This window comes from Nematostella vectensis, chromosome 14 (assembly GCF_932526225.1).
Source record: "Nematostella vectensis chromosome 14, jaNemVect1.1, whole genome shotgun sequence".
Taxonomy (NCBI): Eukaryota; Metazoa; Cnidaria; class Anthozoa; order Actiniaria; family Edwardsiidae; genus Nematostella; species Nematostella vectensis.
In genome coordinates, this window is record NC_064047.1 from 2,555,631 (window position 1) to 2,573,508 (window position 17,878).

The window sequence follows — 17,878 nt, forward strand, 5'->3', positions numbered from 1 at the left end:
GGCTCCTTCATATTTGACAAATAACAAAAAAAATAGAAACTAGCACTTTTAAGCCCAATGAGCTTTGGATAGAATTAAAAACAGAAACTAGCAGCTAGCTAATAAAAGACTGACAGAAAGTGTCATATTCCATTTAAAATTTGTAATCCCCCTATCGAGGAACTTTGCTCTACCACAGTGGAAATCTAGAATCTCTCATGTTACCCCTGTGGAAATGTCAGATAAATTAATGCACCCTATTGCTAATCAAGACTCTAGCAAACATATAGAAATCTATAGTCGAAATCAAAGCCCCCTGTGGAAAACCAGGTTCAAAACTGAAGACCCCTAAGGAAATCCAGAGTCAAAGTAAAAGACTCTTCCTGGCTCTGATATGAGGGGAACAAAAATGGAATAGCCCAAAGAAACCTCTGCTAACAGAGTGGCAGGGGATGAGCAGGGACCAAAATTTTGACAATACAATATAATTATTTTCATTAAACTTGAAAGTACTCTTGAATAGTAGGTGGCTCTAGGTCAAAAAAAGAGCTAGACATAGAGCTGTATAAACATGTATGAGCATTCCGTAGAAGAGCACAGGCAGCATACATGGTACCAACTGGACTAAGTCCTATCTTGAGATTCTTTTTGAAATCCAGAAAGGCAAAATAAGAGATAATGTCCCCAAACACCCACTCAACAGCCGATCGAACTTTGCTCATTGAAGAATTGAAGGCCTCTTGGTCAGCTGTGAGGTGAGCATGTTTGTATGGTGCCTGTAGCTGAACTCTGAGAGGGTAAGCAGGATCCCCATAGATGCAAAGTGGCTGCCGTGCTTGATCAACAGAGTATTGCTGAAGTTGGTGCAGTAACCCTGACATCTGTAGCATCCTCTCATCATGCCTCTTTCCCTCTGTATGTGTAAGAAAATTTAACATTTGTTAAATTCATTGTGAAACAATTTTATATTTAGCTGTGGCATTCTAAAACATAAGCATGTTGTTGCAGAGGGAGAATAATATTTTTACGATTGAAAATATTGTGAAATTCTAAGTCTTGTACTGGAAATGTGAAAAAGTATGTTAGTTCTTCGATACACATGTCTTTTTATGTGCAAAAAAAAGGAAGAAAAAAAGTTCCTAATAGTACACAGTACTAACAAACTATGGTTGGCGCACAAAGATAAGTTCATTTGCAATGTAACAGATAGAGACTCAGACCAAGTATATGTGAAAGAGAAATGACATAGTGTGAAAAATGAATGGCTGTAAAATGAGCTCTCTTTTATAGTAGTAGTATGTACATGCTATGCACTGTGAGGCACTGTTTACAGTATTGTTACTAGGTAAGTCAAAATATTTTCAAACAGCCAATTAGAAAACCTGCACAAATCATGGGGTCGCAACATCAAATTTCTAGATTAAAAATAATGCAAAATCTAATGTAACCAATTTTAACATTGACATTGACATTAATAAAGACTTTCAAAATATTTTATGAAAGAAACTATAGTACATGTATGGGGATCTTCAAGTGATCCAGTGGGTCAAACAATAAAAAAGCACTTACCGACTGGACCAAACAGGTTTGCTATTAGGCCATTTGGCGCCACCACGGACTGGAATTTAATACCATGAACTCTTTTGTGGACATTATACATTATTCTTTAGTGCTCCCCTGGACGGCAGATGGGTCTTACAGTGCCATCAACAAAACCCCAACAGTTGTCCAGCGCAGCACCTTTTCGGCTGATTGCCCGAGCAAACGACTCCAATTGGAATGGCTGTAACCAGGGTTGATTCAAGTCAAGTAGCAGATGACCATGTGTATTCACATTAAATTCGGTGACCTCTGATAAAATGAGGCTAAGCTCAGGAATAGAGCGACCAAACCGTGGGATCATATCACCGAGTCTGCAAGGGTATGCAAACCTCCTCAAAAACATCAATAGTCCTTCCAAACCAGAAGAAACAGTTCCATTGATGCACTTGAATGACTCCGGGATTTGAAGAGCTTCGAGAAGCAGGTCAATTTCGCCACGACCGAACCTAAACTCAGCCTTTAGTTAAGCCTCAGACATATCACCGAGTGTCTCCTCGATCCGACTGTAATTCTCGTAAGGAATGGCAGGATTTTTCCGATTTTGCTCCAAGATAACTCGAATGACATCTTCCTCCTCCAAAAAACGTCGAGGTATGGCATAATTGAAGATGTTAGAATGTTTTTCTTGGAGAACATGGCTCAAACTATTAACAAACTTAATAAAATTGCATTCCGACGGTTTGTTTACTATCTAAATGTTGCAATTTGACGACGACAAGGCCGAGGACTAGTCTGTAGTACCAGTGCGCGCGCGGTTTTGTCGTAGGACAAAACGGCGGACAAAACAGTGTGACAGTCACAACAGTAAAAATATAGAAATGGCGGGAAAGACTCACGAAGTGCAACCAGTTTAGTCAAGAAAGGCTACAGGAGAAACCTTATGGCAAAAGAAAACCCTCTTGTATTACCTTATGACCCTTCGCCTGTGATATTTGTGATACTCATGCAACTTCAATCATGCAACGCTGCATTCAAGAAATCCAAAAAATTTCAATTTTCAATACGCTGATTGGTTAGACACGCAACGAGGACCATTCTGCAACGCTACAGACCTGGTCCACGGATCTAAAGGTCTCTATTCTCGTGCTAGCAAGGCGTTCGTGTTCAGGCGTTAACAATAACTACGGCAGCGACAGCGAAAAGGTAACTCAGTTTTAAGTCAAATGCAGTCCTCGCTTCATTCCTTTCATTCATTTATCATTGACATAAGTTATTGTTTAGTTGTCATGCTTACGGGGTTTGTCAGTTGGAGAACCAGTCCGACTCGCTCGTTCTCCTTAGTTGCGTTAGCTCAAACTTATCGAATACTTATCGATATATTCAATTTTAATTTTAGTTTATTTTAAGGCAGAAATTCGCGTATTGAAAATTGAAATTTTTTGGATTTCTTGAATGCAGCGTTGCATGATTGAAGTCGCATGAGTCTTTCCCGCCATTTCTATATTTTTACTGTTGTGACTCTGTCACACTGTTTTGTCCGCCGTTTTGTCCTACGACAAAAACTGACTTCCCACGTTGTCTCCTGTTTTTCCGGCTTAGTTTTCTTGTGTTTGAAACTGTACTTTGTGTTTTCACCATAAGCTTAAGTGATATTTTGGATAATTCTTCACTTACAAACAATAATTTATTCAGCTCCGAAATCAGTCGCCTGTAAATTCTGCGAAGGATTTGCATATTTCTCTGAGCCCTGATTGCGATGCGCTGTTGTTGTGTCAGTCTCACGGTAGGCCAGTCACAGTTGGGTTGATGACAAAGAGTTAGTGATTGCGGTCGGATTGCGTTGTTGTGTAATACTGCTTGGAGTTTTTCTACCAGTGGGTTCTAAGTGCATTGTTGATTGAGCGCGTTGGTTCAGTTTACGGGCGACTCGAGTCCAACTTGTTTTTGCCACCCTGCATTTTCATTGTAGTCTTTTAACTATTTTATTCTACTTAATTTTACCTTGATTATTGATTATTAATAATTAATTGATCTAGTTAAATAAAAGAAAGGGAAACTAATCAAATAATTATATACAATCAAACAATTATTCAACCAGAATAACCGGAAAATAACCTACAATACTATTTCTGTAATTCTTTTTCAAAAAAAATAATAATTATATCTGGCATAATGGCAGGCCACCTCATGGCCCCCTTGATAGTACTCCTATTTGCTCTACATCTCCAGAATTTCTTATTACGGTGGCAGAGCCCACTAATTGAGTCTAAGGCCGGACCCTTCATTTCACCAGCACTTTTTGAAATGAGCCTGGACAAAGTTAAAATTTTCATGAACAATATTCATCCCAATCGTAGAAAATTGATCGCTCCCAGGAGTAACCCAAGCTCACTCGCCTTTCGCCTACTCATTCTTAGTGGGGACATCCCTCTCAATCCCGGTCCCACCTACCGGTATCCCTGTGGAGCATGCTCAAAACCAGTTAAATGCAACCAGAAGGGTATTCAATGCGACTACTGCGATGCATGGTATCACACAAAATGCTGCTCAATAAGCAATGAAAGTTACAATACACTTGCTAACAGTTCTTGTTCTTGGATCTGCTGTGCCTGTGATGTGGCCAATTTCTCAAAGTCATCAAGTGGTCCTGACATTCCTGATGACAATTATTATTTATCTTTATCAACATCAGTACAATCATCCGGCTCAGAATCGCCCCAGCCACTAACATCCTCCCCCAGGCAAAGATCTCCTGCATCAAATAAAATGAAAGACCCCCACAAATTGAGAGTGTTAACACTGAATGCTTGTAGCTTAAAGGGTAAAGATAAACGCCTTGAATTTCAAAGCCTGATTGACAACTACAAACCTGATATTGTTAATGTAAATGAGACCCACATTAATGACACTGTCTTTTCGGATGAAATTCTGGAGAAAGGTTACACCATTTTTCGTAAGGATAGAAACGAATTTGGTGGAGGGGTGTTGTCTGCTTTCTCCAACCATCTTGTGGTGACTCACGAGGAGCAAATGGATGGTAATTATGAAGGCATCTGGTCAAAGATAAATATTGCAGGAAGCAAATCACTTTTTGTTGGCTCAGTCTATAGGACCCCAGACTTAAATGTTGACCCCCTTGTAGCTCTCGATGGTGCATTATGCAAGCTGGTTAAAAATCCAATTCCAAACATCCTCATTACCGGTGACCTGAACCTGCCTAGTATATCATGGGAAGATGATAACTACGCTGTAAGACCTAATCCTACTTATGGGCTTGAAGTAAACCACAAGTTTTTGGACATTGTGAACGACCACTCACTGACTCAACATGTTATGGAGCCAACTAGAGGGGAGAACACCCTCGATTTTGTTCTCACCACTTGCCCAGAGATGGTATTAGACCTAGTGGTTGAGCCCGGCATGAGTGATCATGATCTGGTGCTATTTGATCTAAACTTGAAGCCCTCTTTCAACAAGAAAAAGCCTCGTAAAGTATTTGTATTTAAGAAAGGTAATATGGGTGCAGTGAAAACTGACCTTAAAAAAACATCTTGATAATTACTTCAACAATGAGGCCTATCATAAATTGATCAATGAAAACTACGATTTCTTTAAAACCACAATCACTGAGATCATGAAAAAACATATCCCACAAAAAAACATCAGTGGTAGATGGAACTTGCCATGGATCACTAGTTCCATTAAAAGGTTAATCCGAAAAAAGCAACGTCTATATAACCATGCCAAACACTGTAACAACCATGCTGCCTGGAAAAAATTTAAAGACTTGCGTAAACTCGTAAAGAAAAATCTCGCTAAGGCACACAGCGAGTATATGTCCCAGCTCTTAACAGTCCCAGAGGGTAGTTAAACAGCGAACCATACCATAACCAAACGGTTCTGGACGTACATCAAGTCCAAAAAGACCCATGATGTTGGTGTTGCTCCCCTACGCGATGATAAGGGTGAATTAGTCAGTGACAGTCTTGGTAAGGCACGTGCTCTGAGTTCACAGTTCCAGTCCGTTTTTACTCATGAAAATAATAGTTCTATACCTACACTTGGACCAAGTCCTTATCCGACTATACCGTCTGTAATGTTTTCGGGACTAAAACATCACGAAGAAATAGACAGCTCGTTGAACACAACAACTGAACTCCATTTATTTCTGAACAACCCCACGACATGCCCACGAGGCATTCCAAATATGGTGTACAACACAGGGAGCCCATCCGAATATATTACATCTCCCCGTTCCTGGAATGAACTAGCTACAAACATGTAAACAATGTCAATGACTAGAGAGCTAAATACATCTAATAGTCTCTTTACAAGTCCAGACGTACTACAGGTTTAGGGGTACGCCTTGGGTAACGCCTCACAGGTGTAGATGCCACGTCAGGTGGTGACTCAGTTGTACATGTAGGAACAACAGTCTCTGAAGATTTAGGTGAGACTTCAGGTAGAGGGGTAACCTCAGGCTCAGGAAGAATGGGTTTAGAGGACACTACTGGAGTAGAGGGCAAAACAAAGCCACTCCCAGTCATAGCTGTAGCTGTAGTTGGTGGGGATGTGTGCTCCGCATCACCAGCTGCTAGAAGGTGATCAACATGCACATGACACATTCGTCCTCCAATACGTATCTGGTATGCTAGGGGACCGATTCTCAAGATCACTGTTCCTTTATCCCACTTGTGTTTTCCTCTGAAGTTACGAACTAAAACAATGTCTCCTGGAAGAAACTCACGAGTTTTTGTTCGGCCACCATCATGCTGTTGCTTTTCCTTCATCTGACGCTCCTCAACATGCTGGGCCAGATTGGGCTGAAGCAATGCCAAACGTGTGCGAGGCTTACGCTTCAAGAACAACTCAGCAGGTGTCTGCCCAGTAACCGTATGGGGCGTGTTCCTGTACGAAAACAGAAAACTTGACAGCCGTTGCTGTAGCGGTTTCCCCTGATCAAACTTGCTGGTAAGTAACGCCTGCTTGAGAGTTTGAACATATCTCTCCGCCTCCCCGTTAGAAGCGGGATGATAGCGAGGGACCCGTGTATGCCGTATTCCATTACTTTTCATAAACATGTCCAGCTCACTAGAACGGTGGACCGTTATCGGAGACCATCTCCTCTGGTAATCCATGTGATGCAAATAGACCAGCCAGCATTTCAATGGTCTTGGGTGCAGTAGTGGAAGATGTAGCAATAATCTCAGGCCACTTTGAGTGTGCATCGACAACAACAAAAAAGTTCACTCCGTCTTTAACAGCATAATCCATGTGCACTCGTTGCCAAACTCTAACAGGCCATTTCCATGGGATCAAAGGTGCTGTGGCAGGCTGCTTACGAACAGACTGGCAGGCCTCACAATGGTGCACCATGTTCTCGATAGCCTGATCGAGCTTTGGCCACCACAGGTAGCTGCGTGCGAGAGACTTCATGCGACACATACCTGGGTGATCTGCGTGAAGATCATGCAGGATTTTCTCCTGAAATGCCTCTGGGATAATGACCCGCAGACCCCAGAGAACACAGTCTTGTTCCACAGACAGTTCCAATCGACGATTGAAATAAGGACGTAATTCCTCCTCCTGTGTCTGCTGTGGCCAGCCACTTTTCACATAATGAAGTACCTTGCTTAACACAGAATCCTTTCTTGTTTCCATAGCAATGTCCCTTGCCGTTACAGGTAGGTCATCCACATAACTGAAATGATAAATTTCAGTTTCCTCTGAAACTCTTGGCTTATCAACAGGAAGTCTGGACAGCCCATCCGCATTGCTGTGATCGACACCTTTACGGTAAACGACATCATACTGGTGGGATGCTAAAATTAAAGCCCACCTCTGAAGACGAGCCGCAGCTAGTGTGGGAATTGCCGACTTTGGCCCTAAGATTGTTAGGAGTGGTTTATGGTCGGTCTCCAGAATAAATCGTCGCCCATATAAAAACTGGTGGAACTTTTTAACTCCGTAAATAATGGACAGGGCTTCCTTCTCTAGCTGGGCATAATTCTTTTCACTACCAGTGAGGGTTCTTGAGGCAAAAGCAATGGGGCGCTCCTCGCCTCCTGGCATAACGTGTGAAATAACGGCTCCAATGCCATAGGGTGATGCATCACAAGCCAATTTAATTGGAAGATTGACGTCATAATGAGTTAGGACTTTCGCTGATTGCAGGAGCTCTTTTGCAGAGGTGAAGGCTTGCTCGCATTCTGGCAGCCATGACCACTCAACCCCGTCCCGCAGGAGGTTGTTTAACGGGTGCAGCAATGTTGACAAGTTCGGGAGAAATTTTCCGTAGTACTGTAACATACCCAGAAAAGATCTCAACTCGGTAACATTAGTTGGCGCAGGAGCATCCACAACAGCCCGAACTTTCTCTGGTGAAGGGTGGACACCCTCGGCATCAATGACATGACCGAGAAAACCGACCCTGTCCTCCAGGAAACTGCATTTCGACAACTTGAGAGAAATTCCGTATTTCTCAAGTCTTTCCAGCACCGCCTCTAATCTTGCTTTGTGTTCCTGGTCATTCCTTCCAGTGATCAAAATATCGTCGATATAGCAAACAACACCATCAATGCCCTTGAGAATGGTGTCAATAGTAGATTGAAATACAGCAGGTGCGCTTGCGACACCAAAAGGCAACCGATTATACTGATAGAGCCCTTTACAGGTGTTGACAGTGAGGAACTTCTTGGACTCCTCACCAAGAGGCAGTTGCTGATATGCATGCTTGAGGTCAAGTTTAGAAAACTTGGTACCACCTGCCAGAGCACTGAGCAAATCTTGAGGGTTAGGCAGAGGGTATTGGTCGACGTCCAAAACTGGATTCACCGTAACTTTGTAGTCTCCACACAAACGAACACCACCATCTGCCTTAGGGACGACCACTAACGGGGCAGCCCACTCACTATGGGACACTTTTGTCACGATCCCCTCCTTTTCCATGCGATCCAACTCTGCTTCAACTGCTGGCTTTAGGGCATACGGCACGGGGCGAGCCTTATGAAACCTAGGCGTGGCCTCAGGTTGCACATTGATTCTTGCTTGAAACTCCTTGATTTTGCCCAGGCCCGTACCGAAAACACCCTTGAACCGTGCAGTCAGTTCATGAACTAAATCAGAAGAAGAAACACTAAAAAGGTGCTCCCAGTTCAGCTTAACAACACTGAGCCAATTACGACCCAGAATAGCTGGTTTGCTCTCAACTTTTGCCACAATCAGAGGCAACTTGGCACTTTGACCCTCGTACTCAACTAGAACTTCGGTTTCACCAATTAAAGGTAACACTGATCCAGAATAAGTCTTTAATGAGGTACTTGCATTCTTGAGTTTCAAATGTCCAAAATTCTCTTTGAACAACTTTTCAGGGATGACTGTGCGTGCAGCTCCCGTATCAACTTCCATTGGAATTTCCTTTCCGTTAACAGTGATAGTTACTGTCACTGCTTTGCTGCTGGGTTCACGAGTTGAAAAGAACCCCAATGACTCATCTTCTTGGTCATTGTCCACTGAAACTTCAACATACTTGGTTTCCTTGCACTCCTTGGACTGACAGACTCTCTTTAGGTGACCCACTTTGCCACAATTATCACACTTATACTTCTTGTATTTACAGGATTTGCCATCATGTTCAGCACTGCCACAACGATGACATGCTGTTTTGGGCTTTCCTCCCTTGTTCTGTGTGAATTTCTTGTGTTTCTGTGGCTTTTTTCCAAGCTGATGAACTTCTTCAACGCAGCCCGATCCGGACGATCCAGAGCCCTTCAATTCCGACGACTTCGATTCCGCCGTTTCCATCGACTGAGCGATCTCCAAAGCCTTCGCAAACGTCAAGGTTTTCTCGGTTAAAAGTTTCCGTTGAATCGCTTCCTGGCGTAGACCACATACAAAACGGTCTCTCAAAGCTTCATCTTGGAAAGTTCCGAACTCACAGTGAGTTGAAAGCTTCTTTAGTTGGGCGCCAAAGTCCGCAACTGTTTCGGAGTCGTGACGAAACCGGTTATGAAAATTGAATCGCTCGGCAATAACCAAGGGTTTCGGATGCAAATGGCCACTCAAAATATCCACAAGATCTTTATATGTCTTGGTGTCAGGTTTTTCCGGAGTCAAAAGATTCCTCAACAGTCCGTACGTTTCAGGACCTATTGCAGTGAGCAAGACAGCTACCTCGTTCTCCTTTCGCACGCCATTCGCCTTCATGAAGTTTTCAAGCCGCTCAATGTAAGCTTCAAACGACTCTTTTTGCCGGTCGAACTCTCTTAGTTGACCGATGACACTCATGGTGTTCCACAGATCCGGTTCTCGTCGCCAGATGTAATGTTTTCGGGACTAAAACATCACGAAGAAATAGACAGCTCGTTGAACACAACAACTGAACTCCATATATTTCTGAACAACCCCACGACATGCCCACGAGGCATTCCAAATATGGTGTACAACACAGGGAGCCCATCCGAATATATTACACCGTCTACTTTAATATCTATAGACGGTGTTATCAAACTACTTCAAAATGTTAACCCGAAGAAAGCTAATGGCCCTGATTTAATCCCCTGTAAAATTTTACAAGAAGCTGCCCATGAAATCGCCCCAGCTCTGACGTTCTTGTTCACACAATCTTTAGAGACCGGTACTCTCCCGAATGACTGGCTCAGTGCAAGTGTGACCCCAGTGTTCAAAAAGGAAAATAAGAATATCCCTTCCAACTACCGTCCTATTTCACTGACTGCTGTACCTTGTAAAATACTTGAGCACATTATTTTCCATGAAATAATGAATCATCTTGATACCCATAATATCCTCGTCAAGTTCCAACATGGTTTTCCTGTGAAACGCAATTAATAACCACCCTAGAGGATGTGGGGAAAGCTCTAGATCTCGGCAGACAAACTGATCTGATCATCATGTATTTTAGTAAAGCCTTTGATATTGTTCCCCACCAGCGGCTTATTTCCAAGCTGGATTTTTATGGAATTCGGGGTCTCCTAAAGACCTGGCTTACAACCTGGTTAACACATAGGGAACAATCCGTTCTTGTTGATGGAGTCTCATCTGCCCCTATAAGTGTGTCATCTGGTGTGCCCCAGGGGACCGTTCTCGGCCCACTGATGTTTTTACTCTACATAAATGACATCGGCAATGATTGTAAATCTTCTACCATAAGATTGTTTGCTGATGATACTCTTTTATACAGTGTCATCGAGGCAACTTCTGATGCACATCAGCTCCAGTCTGATCTTACCTCCATCGAGAAATGGGCAGAGAAATGGCTCATGTCCTTTAACCCAACAAAATGTTTTGTCATGAGAGTCACGAGAAATAAGGAACCTATAGTATTTAACTACACATTGATGAACCACATCCTTAAACCAGTTGAACACCATCCATACCTAGGCGTCGAGCTCTCGAACACACTTGACTGGAGCTGGCATATAAACAACAAAGTGTCCAAAGCCAACCAGACCTTAGGTTTTCTTAGGCGCAACCTAAGCAACTGCCCAGAGAACATTAAGGAAGCTGCTTATAAATCGCTCGTTCTTCCACACTTAGAGTATGCCAGCTCTGCCTGGGATCCATGGTTGAAGAAACACGTCAAACAGATTGAGAAGGTTCAAAGGAGGGCGGGTCGTTTTGTTAAAAATTGCTGGGATAGGACTCCTGGCACAGTTACAAACATCCTTAACGATTTGGAGTGGCCCCCTCTCTCTAAAAGGCGCCAGGATGCCAGGCTTACATTATTTTACAAGGCTGTTAACAAAAAATCAGCACTTGAGATACCAGACAATATTCTCTCAGCTCTCATCCAGATAAATTTATCGAGTTATGTCCAAGAACAGAAGCTTATAAGAACTCGTTTTTCTGTAGGACAATAAAAGAATGGAACAAGCTGCCCCGCCTTACCCTGGATTCCACTAGTGCAGATATTTTTAGAGAACGAATAAAATTAAATTAAATCAATAAAATTATATTAATACCAATAATGCTGTTTAAACGATTTGTATCTTTTTACTTTATTTAATCTTTTTTTTATTCTGCCTTATTATTATTTTTATTCTGCCTTATTATTATTTGTATTATTATTTATTATTATTATTATTATTATTATTATTATTATTATTATTATTATTATTATTATTATTATTATTATTATTATTATTATTATTATTATTATTATTATTATTATTATTATTATTTCTATTATTATTATTATTATTATTATTATTTCTATTATTATTTCTATTATTATTTTATTTTATGTTTTTTATTTATTTATTTATTTATTTATTTTTTATTTTTTTTATTTTAGTTAATTAATTAATTAATGTATTTATTTTTACAATTAATTTATATCCACAGTGATGGTAACCCCTTTGTGGATTAACAATGTAGATGTAGATGTAGATGTAGATGTAGAAGGAATTTGACCTTGCTAACAAAACCACAATTTGACAGATTTCGTTTTACGACTTATCCGAATAAGGAATGGACTATGAAGAGGATTGTCAGTGTTTGCTCATCATTTCTCAATAAAGGAAATGAAATTTCATAACGCCCGATTTCGCTTTAACGACTCCTTTCAAAAGAGTTCTCGAAAAAGGAAATGGTATTTCATAACTCCTGATCTCGTTTTAACTAATTATCCGAATAAGGAATAGACTAAAAAGAGTGTTTTTCATATTTTCTAAACATTTCCCGAATAAGTAATGGAATCTCCCAACGTGCGATTTCGTTTTACGACTTATCCGAATAAGGAATAGACTAAAGAGAGGGTTCTTTAGTATTTTCTAAACATTTCTTTAATAAGGAAATAGTATTTTATAACGCCTGATTTCTTTTTAACTACTTATCCGAATAAGGAATAGACTAAAAAGAGGGTCGTTAGTGTTTTCTTAACATTTCTCGAATAAGGAAATTTTATATCATAATGCCCGATTTCTTTTTTACCACTTATCCGAATAAGGATTAGACTATAAAGATGATTGTTAGTGTTTGCACACCGTTTTTTTTCCGTAAAAGGAAATGAAATTTTGTTATTACGATATATTTGAATAAAGATTTGCGATATTTTCGAATTAAAGAATATAACGTTTGTTAAATGCATGAATTTATTGAAATATACGGGTGACACCAGCCTTCATAACTATTCCGATCTCGTGTGTAATACATCAATAAGAATTGTCTATAAGGAGCTTGTACTTGCTCATTTCCTTATACCAAGGATATTATGCAAATGGTTTGTGGTTATTTGAAAATTTTTTTATTAAATTTGAAAATCTATTACTTGCATATTTGGTTGAAAATATTACACAATGATTAAATTTATTTGAAATAATTATATTTACATTTATGATTGACTCTACACAGAATTGTTTTGTTTGAGCGTGATACACTATGGAAAATGAAAGCGGTATCATATCACTTGGATTATGTTTGTCCCATTTATTGTTCTGAAAAAGATATTGGATTTCCTGAAGGACGATTTTGCACGATATGTTATGATAAACATCTGCGCAGGAGTTGATTGATTGGAGTCGTAAAAGGTTTTCTTCCACAAGTCTAACAGACAGCCAAGAGTACAGGTTGCCTGTCTTGTCCTAGTATTCCTTATTCGGATTAGTAGTTAAAACGAAATCAGGCGTTATGAAATTCCATTTCCTTATTCGAGAAATGTTTAGAAAATATAAAAAAACCCTCTTTTTAGTCTATTTCTTATTCGGATAAGTAGTTAAAACAAGATCGGGAGTTATGAAATACCATTTCCTTCTTCGAGAACTCTTTCGAAAGGAGTAGTTAAAGCGAAATCGGGAGTTATGAAATTTCCTTTCCTTTATTGAGAAATAATGAGCAAACACTGACAATCCTCTTCATAGTCTATTCCTTATTCGGATAAGTCGTAAAACGAAATTGGACGTTGGGAGATTCCATTTCCTTATTCGCAAAAACTAACTTGAATAAGGAACAGTTCCCTATTCCTGTCACTGCACTAATCTATTTGTTTTGTCAGAGCCTTATCTAGTAGCCAAGGTGTTAATTGACAACAAGCACTATCTGTCAAATTGTGGTTTTGTTAGCAAGGTCAAATTCCTTCTACACCTGTACCTAGTCAAGTAAAGCGTGAATATTTCTCCTCTAAATATATTAATGCGTTTGAAAAGAAAGCCTAAGATACAAATACATTTATTAGATGAGAGGTAGATTTCCTCTCTTTTGCTAGATTCATTTGTGATAGCGATTGCACGCATTGCGTAATTTGACCTTTTGTAAGCAGATAGAGTCTCATGTTCACAGCTTTGTTAGCAGCAAAGCACGTTAAAGCAACCAAAATTACCCGACGAAAATGCTGTTGGACTCGTTCTGAATAAACTGTTATGCCTAAATACTGTTTCAACTCGAATTTAAAGGTATTATGTAAGTACCCCCCCGGATTTGAATAAGGAACTGAGCAAATAAGGAAACAGACGAAAAAGGAACTGCGAATAAGGAACTAACTTCACTCTGGTTTATCACGCTACCAGCTTCTTTGTCATTCATTCATTCCATAGTTCTTCGAGGCGCGTTGTCAGCATCTGCTTTGGTTTTAAACGCTCAACCCACCCAGAAATATTTTGTGGCATATAAATATGTCTTGTCTTGCATACTCTTGACATATAAGTATGACAAATACAGTATGGGTGGCATAAGGAATGTAATGTATACAAAGATTTGGATGCAAAGATTGTAGTGCAAAGAAAATGGCCTTTTGACACGTGGTATTATTTATGTGAAATATATAGAGAAAAGATATGTGACATATAGTGGAGAAAAGAAGCAATATTCAATCCAACTGTTATTCAACATTCAACCCCTTATTTGACTGTATTCAATCACAATTGTTCAATTTTCAACCACTTCATTCAGTAGGGTGTGCATTTGCTTCTTTGAAAACACACACGTCGATTGATAAACCGGGCATATTTAATAGCCCCTGTGCACACTGCTAAGAATAATTATGCCAGCCAGATAAATTAAAGAGAAGAGAAGGGACATTTGCTTTCAGGATGTATTTAAAAAAAAAAATAAACTTTTTTTTCTATTTTCAGCCTTACAACTATGAGCTCCGAGACCCCAGAGACGGAATGCAGTCCTTTTAACACAGAGATTTTTGATCTTGCCTGCCTTGGGCCTGCTGTGAGTGACTAGTAGAATTAATTTATTACTGTTTATATTGAATATACACTCCTTTTTTATAAGATCCTTTTTTTATGAGAACGTCCAGCCTGAGATTTCACCAAATTTTAAAAACATGCTAAGGACATGCCGAGGCACAGATAGCAGATTTTTTTTTTATTTTTTAGTCCTGATGCGTTCTAAAATGCAGAATCAAATTGTGCTCATAGTAGCAACCTTACTATTGCTATTGATCATTAGTGTAATTCTCTTCCTAATAATTCATTGGGTATTTATCCCTATATACTCTAAAATTTAAGAACATCTTTAAGAACATTTTCAGTCTCAAAATGTCCCAAAAATAAAAACGAAAAATTTTAAACTGAAAATTAGACATTCTTATAAAAGAAAGAGTTAGCGGCTTGATCTATCTGATAGTGAGCACGCGTACCATACACACGAAAATGGGCTCCTGTAGTCTTTATTGGAATATTATATAATAACATTCAGACTTCTATTCATGTTGTTATCCTAATAATTACAAACAAAATGTGATCGCAATACAAATGAATATTCCTACGAAGTAATACATCCATGTGTAAAAAAAATCATTGACTTAACTATCTTGTTGTTAGTGGTGTTATTTTCAATTTTAAAATTATAATATGCTTTTTGTTGTAATAAATTGATAACAACACTATATTTCATTGATCTTATGTTATTTCCACAGTTTGCCATTCTTATAGGTCTTTCGTTCTTTGTAAAGAGAAAAAACTCACAAGTTTGCCGTGGTAGATTTGGAGTACTTATGTAAGTGATTTTCATTCCTCTATCAATAAACAGATAAATGTGCGTAAAGGTAAGTTGAAAAAACTGGTGTTTTTCATGATATTTACACAAAGTTTGAAACACAGAAACATTCTAAAAATAACTTAACGTGTGCCAAAGGCAGGAAGGTTACTTTTGGCCTAAATCTTTAAAAGGGGAAATCCTTGCAGTGATGTGCTACAGACAAGCTTGTTAAAGGCAATAAAGGCAACTAATCATGTGAACACTTCTTGGCAACAGATAACAACAACAACAACAACAAACTTATTCAGTATATCAAAAAAGGTTTTGATGTCAGAAAGGGCTTCTTTTTATTAAGAAAAAAATATTGTTTTTTTTTTTCGTCGCTATCTGGCTTGACCTAAGTGGAACTCGCCTTCAGTGAATAGCTGTGTCTCTTTGTTTACCGCAGTGATTTTAAACAGATACTAATCAGAAAAACTAATCAGATACTAAAGATAAACTAATAGCAAAAGGGAGGGGGGGGGGTATTGTAGTCTTCTTAGCTGTTCCACTTGGGGTCTTCACTGTTGTCAACAACATTCATTATGTCGGCGCCAAAAAGAACAAAAGTAAACTTTTGCTATTTAACGTTTAGAAATGTATAATATAGCCATTCCCTGTATTGCACAGAAATTATCAAGCGCCTACAAAATATTATAATCGGACATTAGTCTAGGATCCACACAAATTTCAGAAGTTGCTGTAAATAATTTAAGAAACTAAATGTCTTTCCATTGATTCTAGCTGATTTTACTAGGTAAATAGGAGTTTTTATTAATTTTTTTTATGAAGTTAACCCCCTTGGCCGAGTATCTGTTTAGTATCTGAGGGATTAGTATCTAGGATCACCGCGGTCTTTGTTTTCTGTCTCCATTTTTGTCAACCATATTCAATGTCCTTCCTTCTACTGTAAATGCACCTCTGTCAACAACACTCTATTTTTTTTTCTCTTTAAGTCCAATGAATTTCCTACAAGATCACCACAAGAACAGACTTGTGTTTGCAATGGTGTTTGGGGCAGTTTCTGGATCCTGCATAAATCTTGCTGTGAGTGCCATTTTTGGCGTTCAGTTATATGCAGCTGCTTTCAATTCACCCTGGAAAAAAGGTGAACAATTTAACACAAACATCTTTGCTCAAATTTGTAAAATTGCTACCCTGCGAAAGCTTTCTGTACAGTACAACTCACCTTTTTATATATTTTTTCTATCACAGCGTTTACCAAAGTTGCTATGGTCCTACTTTATGTAGTCCTCAATTACCCATTCTTTGCTTGCTTGTCAACAAACCAGCAATTAGTAGGTGCTATACTCGGGATGGCCTACACTTTGCTGAGGTGAGTGAAGTAACTGAATAAAAACAGACGGAGGTGATTGTCTGCAAAACAATTTAACCCCTAAGACAAAGCAAATTGGGTGTGGTCAAATGTCAGATCCGTTAAGCACCCCCTTAGGAATAGCAACTGGTCGATTTTTACCCCCCACCCCGACCGTGTTATTTAAATCAATAATTGAACTACATGTTAAATTATAAATAACATAATATAAATAATAAATACTTGTGAGAAGAAAGTTTATAGAAAACCCTCATCAATATAGGAGATAAGCTTTCTATCATAAGCTCACAGTCAGATTTAAATATTTTCGAATTTAATAAGAGTCACATGATGAGAGTGTAAGCATGCATAATATTCAGGCAGGCATGAGAGTGTGTAGGAGCCCTGATGAACTTATCATCTCTCCTGTGTGATAAATGTTACCTCGTGAACTTATCATCTCTCCTGTGTGATAAATGTTACCTCATGAACTTACCATCTCTCCTGTGTGATAAATGTTACCTCATGAACTTATCATCTCTTTTGTGTGATAAATGTTACCTCATGAACTTATCATCTCTCCTGTGTGATAAATGTTACCTCATGAACTTATCATCTCTCCTGTGTGAAAAAAGTTTCATGAACTTATCATCTCTCCTGTGTGATAAATGTTACCTCATGAACTTATCATCTCTCCTGTGTGATAAATGTTACCTCATGAACTTATCATCTCTCCTGTGTGATAAATGTTACCTCATGAACTTATCATCTATCCTGTGTGATAAATGTTACCTCATGAACTTATCATCTCTCCTGTGTGATAAATGTTACCTCATGAACTTATTATCTATCCTGTGTGATAGATGTTACCATAGTTAATCCCCTCTATTAACAGTGCGAAACATTGCCTTGAAATATTCGGGGGGGGGGGGGGGGGGGTACTGGTCATTCTCTTATAATTCTTGAAAATATTGAAGAAGGGGCAAGTTCCCCCAGTTCCCCACCCCCTGCTACTGTGGTTAAGAATGTTGTTTCCGGCTTAAAACTAAATTGAATGTA

General features: G+C 39.1%; 4 protein-coding genes across 8 annotated transcripts in view; 1 reads left to right on the forward strand and 3 right to left on the reverse strand.

Moving 5' to 3' along the window:
* Positions 1–448: 448 nt before the first annotated feature.
* On the reverse strand, positions 449–1,696 carry LOC116607814. The gene is made up of 2 exons (XM_048721734.1): positions 1,549–1,696; positions 449–892 (listed from the first exon to the last, which is right to left on the reverse strand). The coding sequence occupies exons 1-2, from the start codon at positions 1,637–1,639 to the stop codon at positions 477–479; spliced, it is 507 nt and encodes a 168-aa protein (XP_048577691.1). The 5' UTR covers positions 1,640–1,696; the 3' UTR covers positions 449–476.
* An 875-nt stretch (positions 1,697–2,571) lies between these two features.
* The window catches only part of LOC5500890 (stimulated by retinoic acid gene 6 protein-like), a 35,947-nt gene continuing 20,640 nt past the window's right edge, over positions 2,572–17,878 (forward strand). For 2 of the 5 annotated variants that reach the window (XR_007306510.1, XR_007306509.1), the window contains exons 1-5: positions 2,572–2,724; positions 14,607–14,694; positions 15,404–15,483; positions 16,461–16,612; positions 16,720–16,840. Coding sequence is in view for 3 of the 5 variants with exons in the window: in XM_048721717.1 (XP_048577674.1) it covers positions 14,617–14,694; positions 15,404–15,483; positions 16,461–16,612; positions 16,720–16,840 (431 nt within the window). In the remaining 2 variants the exon portion in view is untranslated. The remainder of the gene's footprint in view (positions 2,725–14,606; positions 14,695–15,403; positions 15,484–16,460; positions 16,613–16,719; positions 16,841–17,878) is intronic. The other 3 variants (XM_048721717.1, XM_048721718.1, XM_048721719.1) reach the window with 2 other exon arrangements.
* LOC125556695 (uncharacterized protein K02A2.6-like) lies at positions 5,850–6,602 on the reverse strand. The gene has a single exon (XM_048722060.1). It carries the CDS (start codon positions 6,600–6,602, stop codon positions 5,850–5,852), a length of 753 nt encoding a protein of 250 aa, XP_048578017.1.
* LOC125559887 (uncharacterized protein K02A2.6-like) lies at positions 6,613–9,807 on the reverse strand. Its single transcript, XM_048722061.1, has one exon. It carries the CDS (start codon positions 9,805–9,807, stop codon positions 6,613–6,615), a length of 3,195 nt encoding a protein of 1,064 aa, XP_048578018.1.